Genomic DNA, 12,929 nt, shown 5'->3' with positions numbered 1-12,929 from the left:
ATCCTTGATGATCTGCATCTACCTGAGCCACTTGTGTGGGTTGTAGAGTCCGCCTCCTGCTACCACGAGTGTGAAAGCACAACCAACATTCAAAAGTGGCCAAAACATCAGCCAGAAAGCATTGGTACTGAGATGTAGTCTGGTCCCCACCTGCAGAACCACTCCTTTATGGAGTGTGTCTTGATAATTGCCAATAATTTCCATCTGTTGTCTATTCAATTTGCACAACAGCATGTGAAATTGATTGTCAAACAGTGTTGCTTCCTAAGTGGACAGTTTGATTTCACAGAAGTTTGATTTACTTGGAGTTATATTCTGTTGTTTAAGTATTTCCTTTATTTTTTTAGCAGTGTATATAATATGTATATTTATATATATTATTCATTTTATTTTTATTTTTTTTACTTTGGGACTTTCTCTTTCAGCAATCTGATCGCTGTTAGAATACATTGCAATGCACGAGCATTACAATGGATTATGCCTGTCAGTTCTGCACTGACATAAGTCCCTGAGACCGTGGTCTGCGCATGGTCTGAGGTTCTTGGGAGCACCGCACTGTGAGCCGTGTGTCATCTGTCTGAATCAGTTCACCCCTGGCGGCGATCACACGCACACAACCTCTGTGTGTGCAAAATCGCCTGGACGTACTCAGTACTTTTAAGGTAGGTAAGTACCATCCTACTGTGTACGCCCAAGGTCTGAAAGAGGTTAATGGAAAAAATTGTATTTTCACATTGCCTTTCGCCCAATGTTATACAATTCTGTGAATCACCTGAGGGTTAAAAATGTTCACTACACACCTAGATGAATTCCTCAAGAGCTGTAGTTTCCAAATGGTGTCACTTGTTGGGGTTTCTGCTGTTTTGGCATATCATCAGTGGCTCATCAAATATGACATGGCATCCGCAACCCATTCCAGCCAAAATTGCACTCCAGAATTCAATTGGCGCTCCTTCCTTTCTGAGCCCTGCTGTGTGCTCAAATAGGAGTTATCCACAATATATGGGGTAGTGATGTACTCAGGAGAAATTGCACGAAATGTATAGTTAATTTTCTCCTGTTACCCTTCTGAAAATTTAATAATCTTGAGCTAAAGCAACATTTTTATGGGAAAAAATATTTTTTCATTTTCACGGCTCAACGTTCTAAAATTTTGTGAAGCACCTGTGGGTTCAAGAAGCTCACCATACCTCTATATAAATTCCTTGAGGGGTAAAATTTCCAAAATGGGGTAGCTTGGGGGCAGGGGGATTCCACTGTTTAGGTACATCAGGGGCACTGGAAACGCAACATGGCGTCCGCTATCTATTCCAGCCAATTTTGTACTCGAAAAGACCAGTGGCACTAATTCTTTTCCGAGCCCTGCCATGCACCCAAAGTTTGTTTTTTTTTGCCACATCTCGATACGGCGTACTCGGTGGATGTTGCACAACAAATTGTGTGGTCCATTTCCTTCTGTTGTCCTTATGAAAATTAATAAATTTGAGGCTAAAGGAACATTTTTGTGGGTACAATTCAAATGTTATTTTTTTTCCTTCCACATTGATTTAATTCCTGTCAAGTACCTGAAGGGTTAATAAACTTATTGTATGTTGTTTTGAGCATTTTGAGGGGTGCAATTTTTAAAATGGTGTCACTTTTGGGTATTTTCTGTCGTATAGGCCCCTCAAAGTCACTTCAAATTAAAAAAAAAATGGCTGTGGAAATGTTGGTAGAAAAATTGGAAATTGCTGATAAACTTTTAGGCTATGTGCACACGTAGGAAATGTGGTGCAGAATTTTCTGCACTAAATCTGCATCTCCTGGCAGAATCCGCAGGTGCGTTTTTTTTGTGCGTTTTTTTGTGCGTTTTTTATGCAGATTTTACCACTGTGGATTTCTATAATGGAGGGGTGCAGAAACACTGCAGAACTGCACAAAAGTCACATGCACTTCTTTGAAACCATGTGCACAGCTTTTTTTTCACATTGATTTACATTGTACTGTAAATCACAGTGCAGTTCTGCAGCGTTTCTGCTGCAGAAAAATCTACTGCAGTTCTGCACTAAATCTGCACTAAATCTGCATCGTGTGCACATACCCTTAAGCCTCCTTATTCTTTAAGAAAAAAAATGTTTGAAAAATGATGCTGATGTAAAGTAAACATGTCAGAATTGTCATATACAGTTCTGTCAAAAAGTGTTTGCCCCTTCCTGATTTCCTATTCTTGTGCATGTTTGTCACACCTAAATGTTTCAGATCACCATACAAATGTAATTATTAAAGATAACACAAGTAAACACAAGATGCAGTTTATAAATGGAGGTCTTTATTATTAAGGTCAAAAGAAATCCAAACCTACAGTCCCCTGTCTGAAAAAGTGATTGCCCCCAAAACCTAATAACTGATTGGGCCACCCACAGCAGCAACAACTATAAACAAGTGTTTACGATAACTGGCTGAGTCTTGTACAACGCTAAGGAGGAATTCGGGGCCTCTCATCTTTGCAAAATTGTTGTAATTCAGCCACATTGGAGGGTTTCCGTGCATAAACCGCCTTTTTAAGGTCATGCCACAGCATTTTGCATTTACTTGTATTTTCTTTGTCTAATATTTAAATTTGTTTGGGAATCTGAAACATTTCAGTGTGACAAACATGGAAAAAAATAGGAAATCAGGAAGGGGAAAACACTTTTTCACATAACTGTATTCACTATTTTGTGTGACATACAGTGGGTGCGGAAAGTATTCCGACCCATTTAAATTTTTCAGTCTTTGTTTCATTGCAGCCATTTTGTAAATTCAAAAAAGTTCATTTTTTCTCTCATTAACCTTAGAATGTGCAGGCCTCGGTGCTTACTTTTTTGCTATTATCTGCAAAATTACTTTAGCTAGAATTTTGAAACTCTAGGTGTTCCTCAAGTATGTCTTTGTTGGTAATATCCAGTTGTTCATATAATTTTTTTGATCGGCTTTTTGGTGTAACACTGCTTTTTTTGGGGAAAACCACATCTGTGCGGATCTGGGACCTTTTACGCCTCTGCTATTTTTATCATGTACTCAGCAGTACAAGAAATGTACCTTCAGTTAGTTTACTCTAGATTTATAAACATTTGTGTGCTTTTCATATCTTTGCTTGAAATTTGGAAAAAAAAATTTCGGCGTGTTTTCTGCCAAAAATTATAATTAAAATGTGCATTATTCCTATCTTATTTTGAAATAAACTTGTAAAAGTTATTTATGTGAGTTTCTCTCCTAAAAGGCCTCCTTTACGTAAAAGTGTAGATTTGTGACGTTGCGCATTCTAGGGTTAATGTGCACTCTGCACCCTGTCTTGACTGGAAAAAAAAAACAGAAATGTAGAAATTTTTGCATATTTATTAAAAAAGAAAAACTGAAATATCACATGGTCATAAGTAGTCAGACTCTTTTCCAGATACTCATATTTAAGTCACATGCTGTCCATTTCCTTGTGATCCTCCTTGAGATGGTTCTACTCCTTGATAGGAATTCAGCTGTGTTTAAACTGATAGGACTTGATTTGGAAAGGCAAACACCTGTCTATATAAGACCTCACAGTGCATGGAATGCTGCTTGAGAGATCAGTGCAAATAAGGTCTTATCCAACACAAAGTAAATTGATATAATCAGATTCTACTCACCAGATGGAGCTTATGATAAAGCATATAAAGTTATCCCCTGCTGCAGATCCACGGGTCAGCAAGTGACCATGTTGTAGATAAATGAAGGGGTTAATGTAGATATGGTTCGCGCTGCTGAATAATTTTATGCCCAAATGTATAAAGAATAGTGGTTTATTCAACGCGTTTCAAAGTCAAAGTGACTTCTTCATCTGGAAATTCCACACAAATACCAAGTACCGCCAGATATTCATGTGTTATTTCCGGGTGAAGTCACTTTGACTTTGAAACGCGTTGAATAAACCACCATTCTTTATGCGAAATACGTTTGGACATGCAATTATTCAGCAGTGCGGACCATATCCCCATTAACCCCTTCATTTAGCTCACAGTGCATTTCAGACCAAACGAGAATCATGAGGTCAAAGGAATTGGCCAAGGAGCTCAGAGACTGAATTGTGGCAAGGCACAGATCCTGGCCAAGGTTACAAAAGAATTTCTGCAGTACTCAAGGTTCCTAAGAGCACAGTTGCCTCCATAACCCTTAAATTCAAGAAGTTTGGGACCACCAGAAGTCCTTCTAGACCTGGCTGTCCAGCCAAACTGAGCAATCGTGGGAGAAGAGCCTTGGTGAGAGAGATAAAGAAGAACTCCAAGATCACTGTGGCTGAGCTCCAGAGCTGCAGTAGGGAAATGGGAGAAAGTTCCACAAAGTCAACTATCACTGCAACCCTCCACTAGTTGGGCCTTTATGGCGAAGTGGCCCAATGGAAGCCTCTCCTCAGTGCAAGGCACATGAAAGTCCGCATATAGTTTGCTAAAAAAAAACACATGAAGGACTCTCCCAGACTATGAGAAATAAGATTCTTTGGTCTGATGAGATGAAGACCTTTTTGGTGATAATTCTAAGCGGTATGTGTGGAGAAAACCAGGCACTGCTCATCACCTGCCCAACACAATCCCAACAGTGAAACATGGTGGTGGCAGAATCATGCTATGGGGCTTGTTATGATCCGATGACTTTGGAGCTGCATGAGAACTTTCACTGGAGAAAGTGGCCACTATACTGATCGCAACCCTGAACTTAACACCGCAACTAGAAGTAGCCGTGGAGTGTACCTAACACACCTAGACACCTCGTCACAGCCGGAGGACTAAATTCCCCTAAAATGGAAATCGGAATACTATCTTGCCTCAGAGAAAATCCCCAAAGGATAGACAGCCCCCCACAAATATTGGCGGTGAGTCGGAGAGGAAAAAACATACACAGGCAGAAAAAACAGGATTTAGCACAGGAGGCCACTCTAGCTAAGTAGGACAGGATAGGACAGAGTTCTGTGCGGTGAGTATTAAAACCCTTCAAAAAATCCACAGCAGGATATACAAAAACTTCCTACATCTAATTAAAGATGTAGGAGCGTATATCTGCAACTCCAGTGAATCCTACAAACAGAGCAGGAATAAACTGAAACAAGCACACAGCAGTGTGCCACAGAAACAAAAACAAAACACTTATCTTTGCTGAAATTGGCAGCTAAGCAGGTGAGGCCAGGCAGAGAACCAATACTTCCAAAGAAACAATGACAACTGGCAAGGGCTAATGAATCCAGCACACCTAAATATCCCAGTCAGAATTGTAATTATCCGATACACATGGCCAGGACTGCGAGTCAGAGACAACTGCATTCCCACCAACAACCACTGGAGGGAACCCAAGAGCAGAATTCACAACAGGGGCTGTTTTTCACCTGCAGGGACAGGACAACTGGTTGCCATTGAAGGAAGCATGAATGCTGCCAAGTACAGAGAGATCCTGGATGAAAACCTCTTCCAGAGTGCTCTGGACCTCAGACTTGGCCAAAGGTTCACCTTCCAACAAGACAATGACCCTAAACACACAGCTAAAATAGCAAAGGAGTGGCTTCAGAACAACTCTGTGACCATTGTTGACTGGCCCAGCCAGAGCCCTGACCTAAACCCAATTGAGCATATTTGGAGAGACCTGAAAATGGCTGTCAACCAACCTTCACCATCCAACCTAACGGAACTGGCGAGGATCTGCAAGGAAGAATGCCATAGGATCCCCAAATCCAGGTGTGAAAAACTTGTTGCATCATTCCCAAGAAGACTCATGGCTGTACTAGCTCAAAAGGGTGCTTCTACTCGATACTGAGCAAAGGCTCTGAATACTTATAATAATCCTTATTTTTATATAGTGCTAACATATTCCGCAGTGCTTTACAGTTTACATTATCATCACTGTCCCCGACGGGGCTCACAATCTAAATTCCCTATCAGTATGTCTTTGGAATGTGGGAGGAAACCGGAGTGCCCGGAGGAAACCCACGCAAACACGGGGAGAACATACAAACTCCTTGCAGATAGCGTCAAAGGTGGGATTAGAACCCAGGACTCCAGCGCTGCAAGGCTGCAGTGCTATCCACTGAGCCACCGTGCTCTCCACTTATGACCATGTGATGTTTCAGTTTTTCTTTTTTAATAAAATAGCAAAAATGTCTACATTTCTAAGGGGGGTTCAGTCAAGATGGGGTGCAGAGTGTACATTAATGAGAAAAAAATGAACTTTTTTGAAGTTACCTAATGGCTGCAATGAAACAAAATGTGAAAAATTTAAAGGAGTCTGAATACTTTCCATACCCACTGTAACTCTCTAGCTTAAGAGCATAAAAATTCAAAGCTTGATAATTGTTACATTTTCATCAAAGGTCAGATATTTTCACAAATAAATACAAAAAATATCGGCCTTAAAGGGCCACTGTCACCCCCCTCCAGCCGTTATAAACTAAAAGAGCCACCTTGTGCAGCAGTAATGCTGCATTCTAACAAGGTGGCTCTTTTAGTGTTTTTTTATGCATTCCGAAAATAAAGCGTTTTGAAACTTATCCAAAATACCTATCTTTTTCCATGGAGGCGGGTCCTCACTCCCCAGCTTGAACCGCTTCTCTGCCGTCACTCAAATCTTCAGGGGCTTTCGGCGCCACCCCCTCCGCGCTGTTTTCGCTTCAAAACCGGCGCCTGCGCTATCTACTACTGTGTTGTGCAGGCGCCGTCTGACGTCCCAGTCGGGCTTGCAGACTGCGCGTGTGCGGCCGACCTGCCTATGAATCCCTGCCCCGCACTGTGCATAATGCATAACACAGTGCGGGGCAGGGATTCCCAAGGTGGGTGGCCGCAATGCCCGCACAGGCGCAGTCTGCAAGCCTGGCTGGGAAGTCAGACGGCCAGAGCTTACTGCGCCTGCACAACACAGTAGTAGACAGCACAGGCGCCGGTTTTTGAAGCGAAAACAGTGCGGAGGGGGCGGCGCCGAGAGCCCCTGAAAATTTGAGCGACGGCAAAGTAGCGGTTCAAGCTGGGGAGTGAGGACCCGCCTCCATGGACAAATATAGGCATTTTGGATAAGTTTCAAAACGCTTTATTTTCGGAATGCATGAACCAAAAACTAAAAGAGCCAACTTGTTAGAATGCAGCATTACTGCTGCACAAGGTGGCTCTTTTAGTTTATAATGGATGGAGGGGTAACAGTGGCCCTTTAATTTACCATTATCATAAAGTACAATGTGATACAAAAAAAAACAATCTCAGAATCACTGGGATATGTTGGAGCTTTCCAGAGTTGTTACTTTAAAGAAGTTGTCCACTACTTGGATAACTTCTTCTCATCCCCCATACTTGGCCCCTATAAAATAATACAGCTTATACTCCCCTCCTGTGCCTGCTCCTTTACCTCTGTGTCGGCACTCGCTCTCCCGAGGCTCTGGTGCTGTTGTTGTGACTCCTGCGCTCAGTCTTGTATTTACCTTTAGTTTGGTATATTTAATACATCTGTTTATTGATTGCCTGAGCCTTGTTATAGTTAGTTAGGTCCATATATATTTGGACAGAGACAACATTTTTCTAATTTTGGTTATAGACATTACCACAATGAATTTTAAACAAAACAATTCAGATGCAGTTGAAGTTCAGACTTTCAGTTTTCATTTGAGGGTATCCACATTAAAATTGGATGAAGGGTTTAGGAGTTTCAGCTCCTTAACATGTGCCACCGTGTTTTTAAAGGGACCAAAAGTAATTGGACAGATTCAATAATTTTAAATATAATGTTCATTTTTAGTACTTGGTTGAAAACCCTTTGTTGGCAATGACTGCCTGAAGTCTTGAACCCATTGACATCACCAGACGCTGTGTTTCCTCCTTTTTGATGCTCTGCCAGGCCTTCACTGTGGTGGTTTTCAGTTGCTGTTTGTTTGTTGGCCTATCTGTCTGAAGTTTAGTCTTTAACAAGTGAAATGCATGCTCAATTGGGTTGAGATCAGGTGACTGACTTGGCCATTCAAGAATATTCCACTTCTTTGCTTTAATAAACTCCTGGGTTGCTTTGGCTTTATGTTTTGGGTCATTGTCCATCTGTAGTATGAAACGACGACCAATCAGTTTGGCTGGATCTGAGCACACAGTACGGCTCTGAATACCTCAGAATTAATTTGGCTGCTTCTGTCCGGTGTCACATCATCAATAAACACTAGTGACCCAGTGCCACTGGCACTTTTATCTGATAATTGAGAATGACATAACGAAGGGATTGCCCACACCTGTCCATGAAATAGCCTTGGAGTCAATTGTCCAATCACTTTTGGTCCCTTTAAAACAGGGTGGCACATGTTAAGGAGCTGAAACTCCTAAACCCTTCATCCAATTTTACTGTGGATACCCTCAAATGAAAGCTGAAAGTCTGAACTTCAACTGCATCTGAATTGTTTTGTTTAAAATTCATTGTGGTAATGTCTATAACCAAAATTAGAATAATGATTTGGGGTTTTTTTTACCGACCCCGCATTTGCGATCTCCGGTGATTAACCGTTTACCGGCGATCGCAAAAAAAAACGCGATTTCTTTTTAATTTCTCTGTCCTCCGATGTGATCGCACATTAGAGGACAGAGAAATGGGGTCCCAGGTAGCCCCCCAATACTTACCTATCTCCCCCGGTGCTTCTCGTGGCTCCCGATGGGCACCGCCATCCCGATGGGCCGGCACCGGGAGGTTCTTTGGGGTCTCGGCTGCCGGGGGTAGCCGAGACCTCAAAGAACATGATTGGGGTCGGTTTTACCGACCCCTGTTTTGCGATCACCGGGTAATTAACTGTTTACCGGTGACCGCAAAAAAAAAAAAAGCAAAGTGTAATTCTCTGTCCTCTGATGTGATCGCACATCAGAGGACAGAGAAATAGGGGGATTCGGGGGCCCTATCATACTCAGCGGTGTCCCTGGGTCCTCCTGCTGCTCCTCCTGGCTGCCGGGGAAAAGAAAATGGCGGGCGCATGCGCAGTGCGCCCGCCATCTATCGCCATCTGCCGGCCGGCAGGAGAAGAGCAGTTGGGGCTAAAATTAGGGCTAGGGTTAGGGTTGGGGTTCGGGCTAAATTTAGGGTTAGGGTTGGGGCTAAATTCAGGGTTAGGGTTGGGGCTAAATTTAGGGTTAGGCTTCTTTCACACTTATGTCGGTACGGGGCCGTCGCAATGCGTCGGCCCGACATACCGACGCACGTTGTGAAAATTGTGCACAACGTGGGCAGCGGATGTAGTTTTTCAATGCATCCACTGCCCAATCTATGTCCTGGGGAGGAGGGGGCGGAGTTACGGCCACGCATGCGCAGTCAGAAATGGCGGACGCGACGTACAAAAAAAGTTACATTGAACGTTTTTTGTGCCGATGGTCCGCCAAAACACAACTGATCCAGTGCACGACGGACACGACGTGTGGCCATTCGTCACGATCCATCTGCAATACAAGTTTATGGGCAAAAAACGCATCCTGCGGGCACATTTGCAGGATCCGTTTTTTGTCCAAAACGATGGATTGCGACGGATGCCAAACGACGCAAGTGTGAAAGTAGCCTTAGGGCTATGGTTGGGGCTAAAGTTAGGGCTAGGGTTGGGGCTAAGTTAGGGTTAGAGTTGGGATTAAGGTTTGGATTAGGGTTAGGGTTGGCATTAGGGTTACGCTTGGGATTCGGGTTAAGGTTAGGGTTGTGATTAGGGGTGTATTGGGATTAGGGTTAGGTTTGAGGTTAGGGTTGAGATTAGGATTAGGGGTGTGTTGGATTTAGGGTTTTGATTAGGGTTATGGTTAGGGTTGACATTAGGGTTGTTTTGGGGTAAGGGTTGTGATTATCGTTAGGGTTAGTGATTAGGATTATGGATCGGGTTGGGATTAGGGTTAAGGGTGTGTTGGGGTTAGGGTTGGAGCTAGAATTGGGGGGGGGGTTCCACTGTTTAGGTACATCAGGGGGTCTCCAAACACGACAGCCAATTTTGCGCTCAAAAAGTCAAATGGTGCTCCCTCCCTTCTGAGCTCTGCCGTGCGCCCAAACAGTGGGCTACCCCCACATATGGGGCATCAGCGTACTCGGGATAAATTGGACAACAACTTTAGTGGTCCAATTTCTCCTGTTACCCTTGTGAAAATAAAAACTTGGGGGCTACAAAATCTTTTTTGTGGAAAAAAATATATTTTTTTATTTTCACGACTCTGCATTCTAAACTTCTGTGAAGCACTTGGGCATTCAAAGTTCTCACCACACATCTAGATAAGTTCCTTGGGGGGTCTAGTTTCCAAAATGGGGTCACTTGTGGAGGGTTTCTACTGTTTAGGAACATCAGGGGCTCTCCAAACGCGGCATGGCGTCTGATCTCAATTCCAGACAATTCTACATTGAAAAAGTAAAACGGCACTCCTTCTCTTCCAAGCTCTGCGGTGCGCCCAAACAGTGGTTTAACCCCACATATTGGGTATCGACGTACTCAGGAGAAATTGCACTACAACTTTTGTTGTCTAATTTCTCCTGTTATCCTTGTGAAAATAAAAATTTGGGGGCAAAAAGATCATTTTTGTAGAAAAAATGCGATTTTTTTTATTTTCACGGCTCAACGTTATAAACTTCTGTGAAGCACATGGGGGTTCAAAGTGCTCACCACACATCTAGATAAGTTCCTTAAGGGGTCTAGTTTCCAAAATGGTATCACTTGTGGGGGGTTTCCACTGTTTAGGCACATCAGGGGCTCTCCAAAGGCGATATGGCGTCCAATCTCAATTCCTGCCAATTCTACATTGAAAAAGTCAAACGGGGCTCCTTCATTTCCAAGTTCTGCGGTGCGCCCAAACAGCGGTTTACCCCCACATATGGGCTATTGGCGTATTCAGGAGAAATTGCATAACAAAATTTATGGTTACATTTCTGTTTTTACACTTGTGAAAATAAAAAAATGGTTCTGAATTAAAATGTTTGCAAAAAAAATTGTTGCTAAAAGATAATTTTTGTGACTAAAAAGTTAAATGTTCATTTTTTCCTTCCACATTGTTTCAGTTCCTGTGAAGCACGTAAAGGGTTAATAAACTTCTTGAATGTGGTTTTGAGCACCTTGAGGGGTGTAGTTTTTAGAATCGTGTCACACTTCGTTATTTTCTATCATATAGACCCCTCAAAATGACTTCAAATGTGATGTGGTCCCTGAAAAAAAAAAAAAAAAAGGTGTTGTAAAAATTAGAAATTGCTGGTGAACTTTTAACCCGTATAACTCCCTAACAAAAAAAAAATGTTGTTTCCAAAATTGTGCTGATGTAAAGTAGACATGTGGGAAATGTTATTTATTAACTATTTTTCTTGACATATCTCTCTGATTTAAGGGCATAAAAATACAAAGTTTGAAAATTGCAATATTTTAAAAATTTTCGCCATATTTCCGTTTTTTTCATAAATAATCGCAAGTAATATCAAAGAAATGTTACTACTAACATGAAGTACAATATGTCACGAAAAAACAATCTCAGAATCAGCGGGATCCGTTGAAGCGTTCCAGAGTTATAACCTCATAAAGTGACAGTGGTCAGAATTGCAAAAATTGGCTCGGTCATTAAGTACCAAATTGGCTCTGTCACTAAGGGGTTAAAAAACGGACTTGTGAAGGGCGCTTAAGGGGTTAAAAAATGTTTTCTATATGGACCAAAGGCCCCAAAATATCAAATGCTGATACTTTTCTACAATATCTGTAAGTAAATAAAACTTCTTAAAGCCTATGTTAAAGATGTTTTTCTTCTTTGTTGCTTGCAGGAGTGACTATGAAGAGATGCCTCTTCAAAATGGACAAGCCATTAGAGCCAAATATAAGGAGGAGTCTGATAGTGACTAGGAGAATGCTGTGAGATGAGTGCCTTCGGGAGCTGACATTCCCCAGCAGGGACTATTTTGCCTTTACACCTTGGTTACCATGGAATGCTGCTGTTTTCACAGAGGATTTTTTTTCTCCTTGTTAAAAAATAGATCTGTGCAGGATGGGATACAGGAAATCTCTGCGATGGACCACTCTCTTTTACCTGAAGCCAGAGCCCTCCATCATCTAACGATTGCTTCAATTTATCACTGACCTTGTTTTCTTTTTTTGTCATTTTTCCCTCCCCATTTTTTTTCATTGCTAAAGCTTAGCAACTCTTGAAATTCTTAAATAGAATCTGTCACAATGGAAAAACATCCCGGAAAAACCACTGTAATAACTATAGGTGAAAAGACGATGGTTGTGATTGTGTAGTTGTTATTTTGGTACTTGCTTCTGGTCCCTTCCTCCAGTGTGCTTAGTGCGTACCCCAGAGTCCAAAACTGGGTGCTATGAGGAGGGCCAGTGCACAGTGAGATAACACATCCAGAATCCACATCTTTTTACCTACACAATCAGTATTCCTCTTAGGTGGGCGTTGAAGGTCTCCATGGTAATTGTTCCCCATGCATATTATGGTTCATCTATCACTTAATACACTTTCTGATTGGTGGTTACTTACGTTACGGTATTGTATTTCTGTTTTGTCATGGACACATAAAGGAGATACAACCTGTAGACTTCACTACTTGGAAAGGAAAACTTCCTACAACGCCACCTTTTACAGCCAGTCAAACCAAAGGAGATTTAGACTACAGTCTGCCATAAAGTTCTGGGCTACGTGCAGTAAAGTTCTGCAGGATATTGAATTGATCACATAATGAAGGAATACAATATTTGAGAACTGATATTCAATGGTAATCTTGACACCAGATTTTTGCAACCTAATCTCAGAGCAGCATAATGTAGAGACTGATGTATATTCCAGTGATGTGTCACTTACTGGGCTGCTTGCTGTAGATTTGATAAAATCAGCAGATTATTAGAAGAGGACTAGTAAACTTGCTGCCATGTAGTCCTCCATACTTAAGAGTAGAGATGAGCAAATTTGATTGGGTACCTGCTTATTTGGCAAGCTATA

The 12,929-nt window shown here is 42.0% G+C and overlaps 1 protein-coding gene across 8 annotated transcripts in view; it reads left to right on the top strand.

Annotated features, from left to right (window-relative positions):
* Positions 1–12,465, top strand: part of TMEM181 (transmembrane protein 181) — a 325,398-nt gene extending 312,933 nt beyond the window's left edge. For all 8 annotated transcript variants that reach the window (XM_069769350.1, XM_069769352.1, XM_069769353.1 and 5 more), the window contains exon 17: positions 11,749–12,465. In XM_069769350.1, coding sequence (XP_069625451.1) covers positions 11,749–11,827 — 79 coding nt within the window. In that variant the 3' untranslated portion in view covers positions 11,828–12,465. The remainder of the gene's footprint in view (positions 1–11,748) is intronic.
* The last annotated feature ends 464 nt before the right edge of the window (positions 12,466–12,929 follow it).

The sequence above is a fragment of the Ranitomeya imitator genome, chromosome 5 (assembly GCF_032444005.1).
Source record: "Ranitomeya imitator isolate aRanImi1 chromosome 5, aRanImi1.pri, whole genome shotgun sequence".
Lineage (NCBI taxonomy): Eukaryota > Metazoa > Chordata > Amphibia > Anura > Dendrobatidae > Ranitomeya > Ranitomeya imitator.
This window is presented reverse-complemented; position numbering and strand designations above follow the sequence as displayed.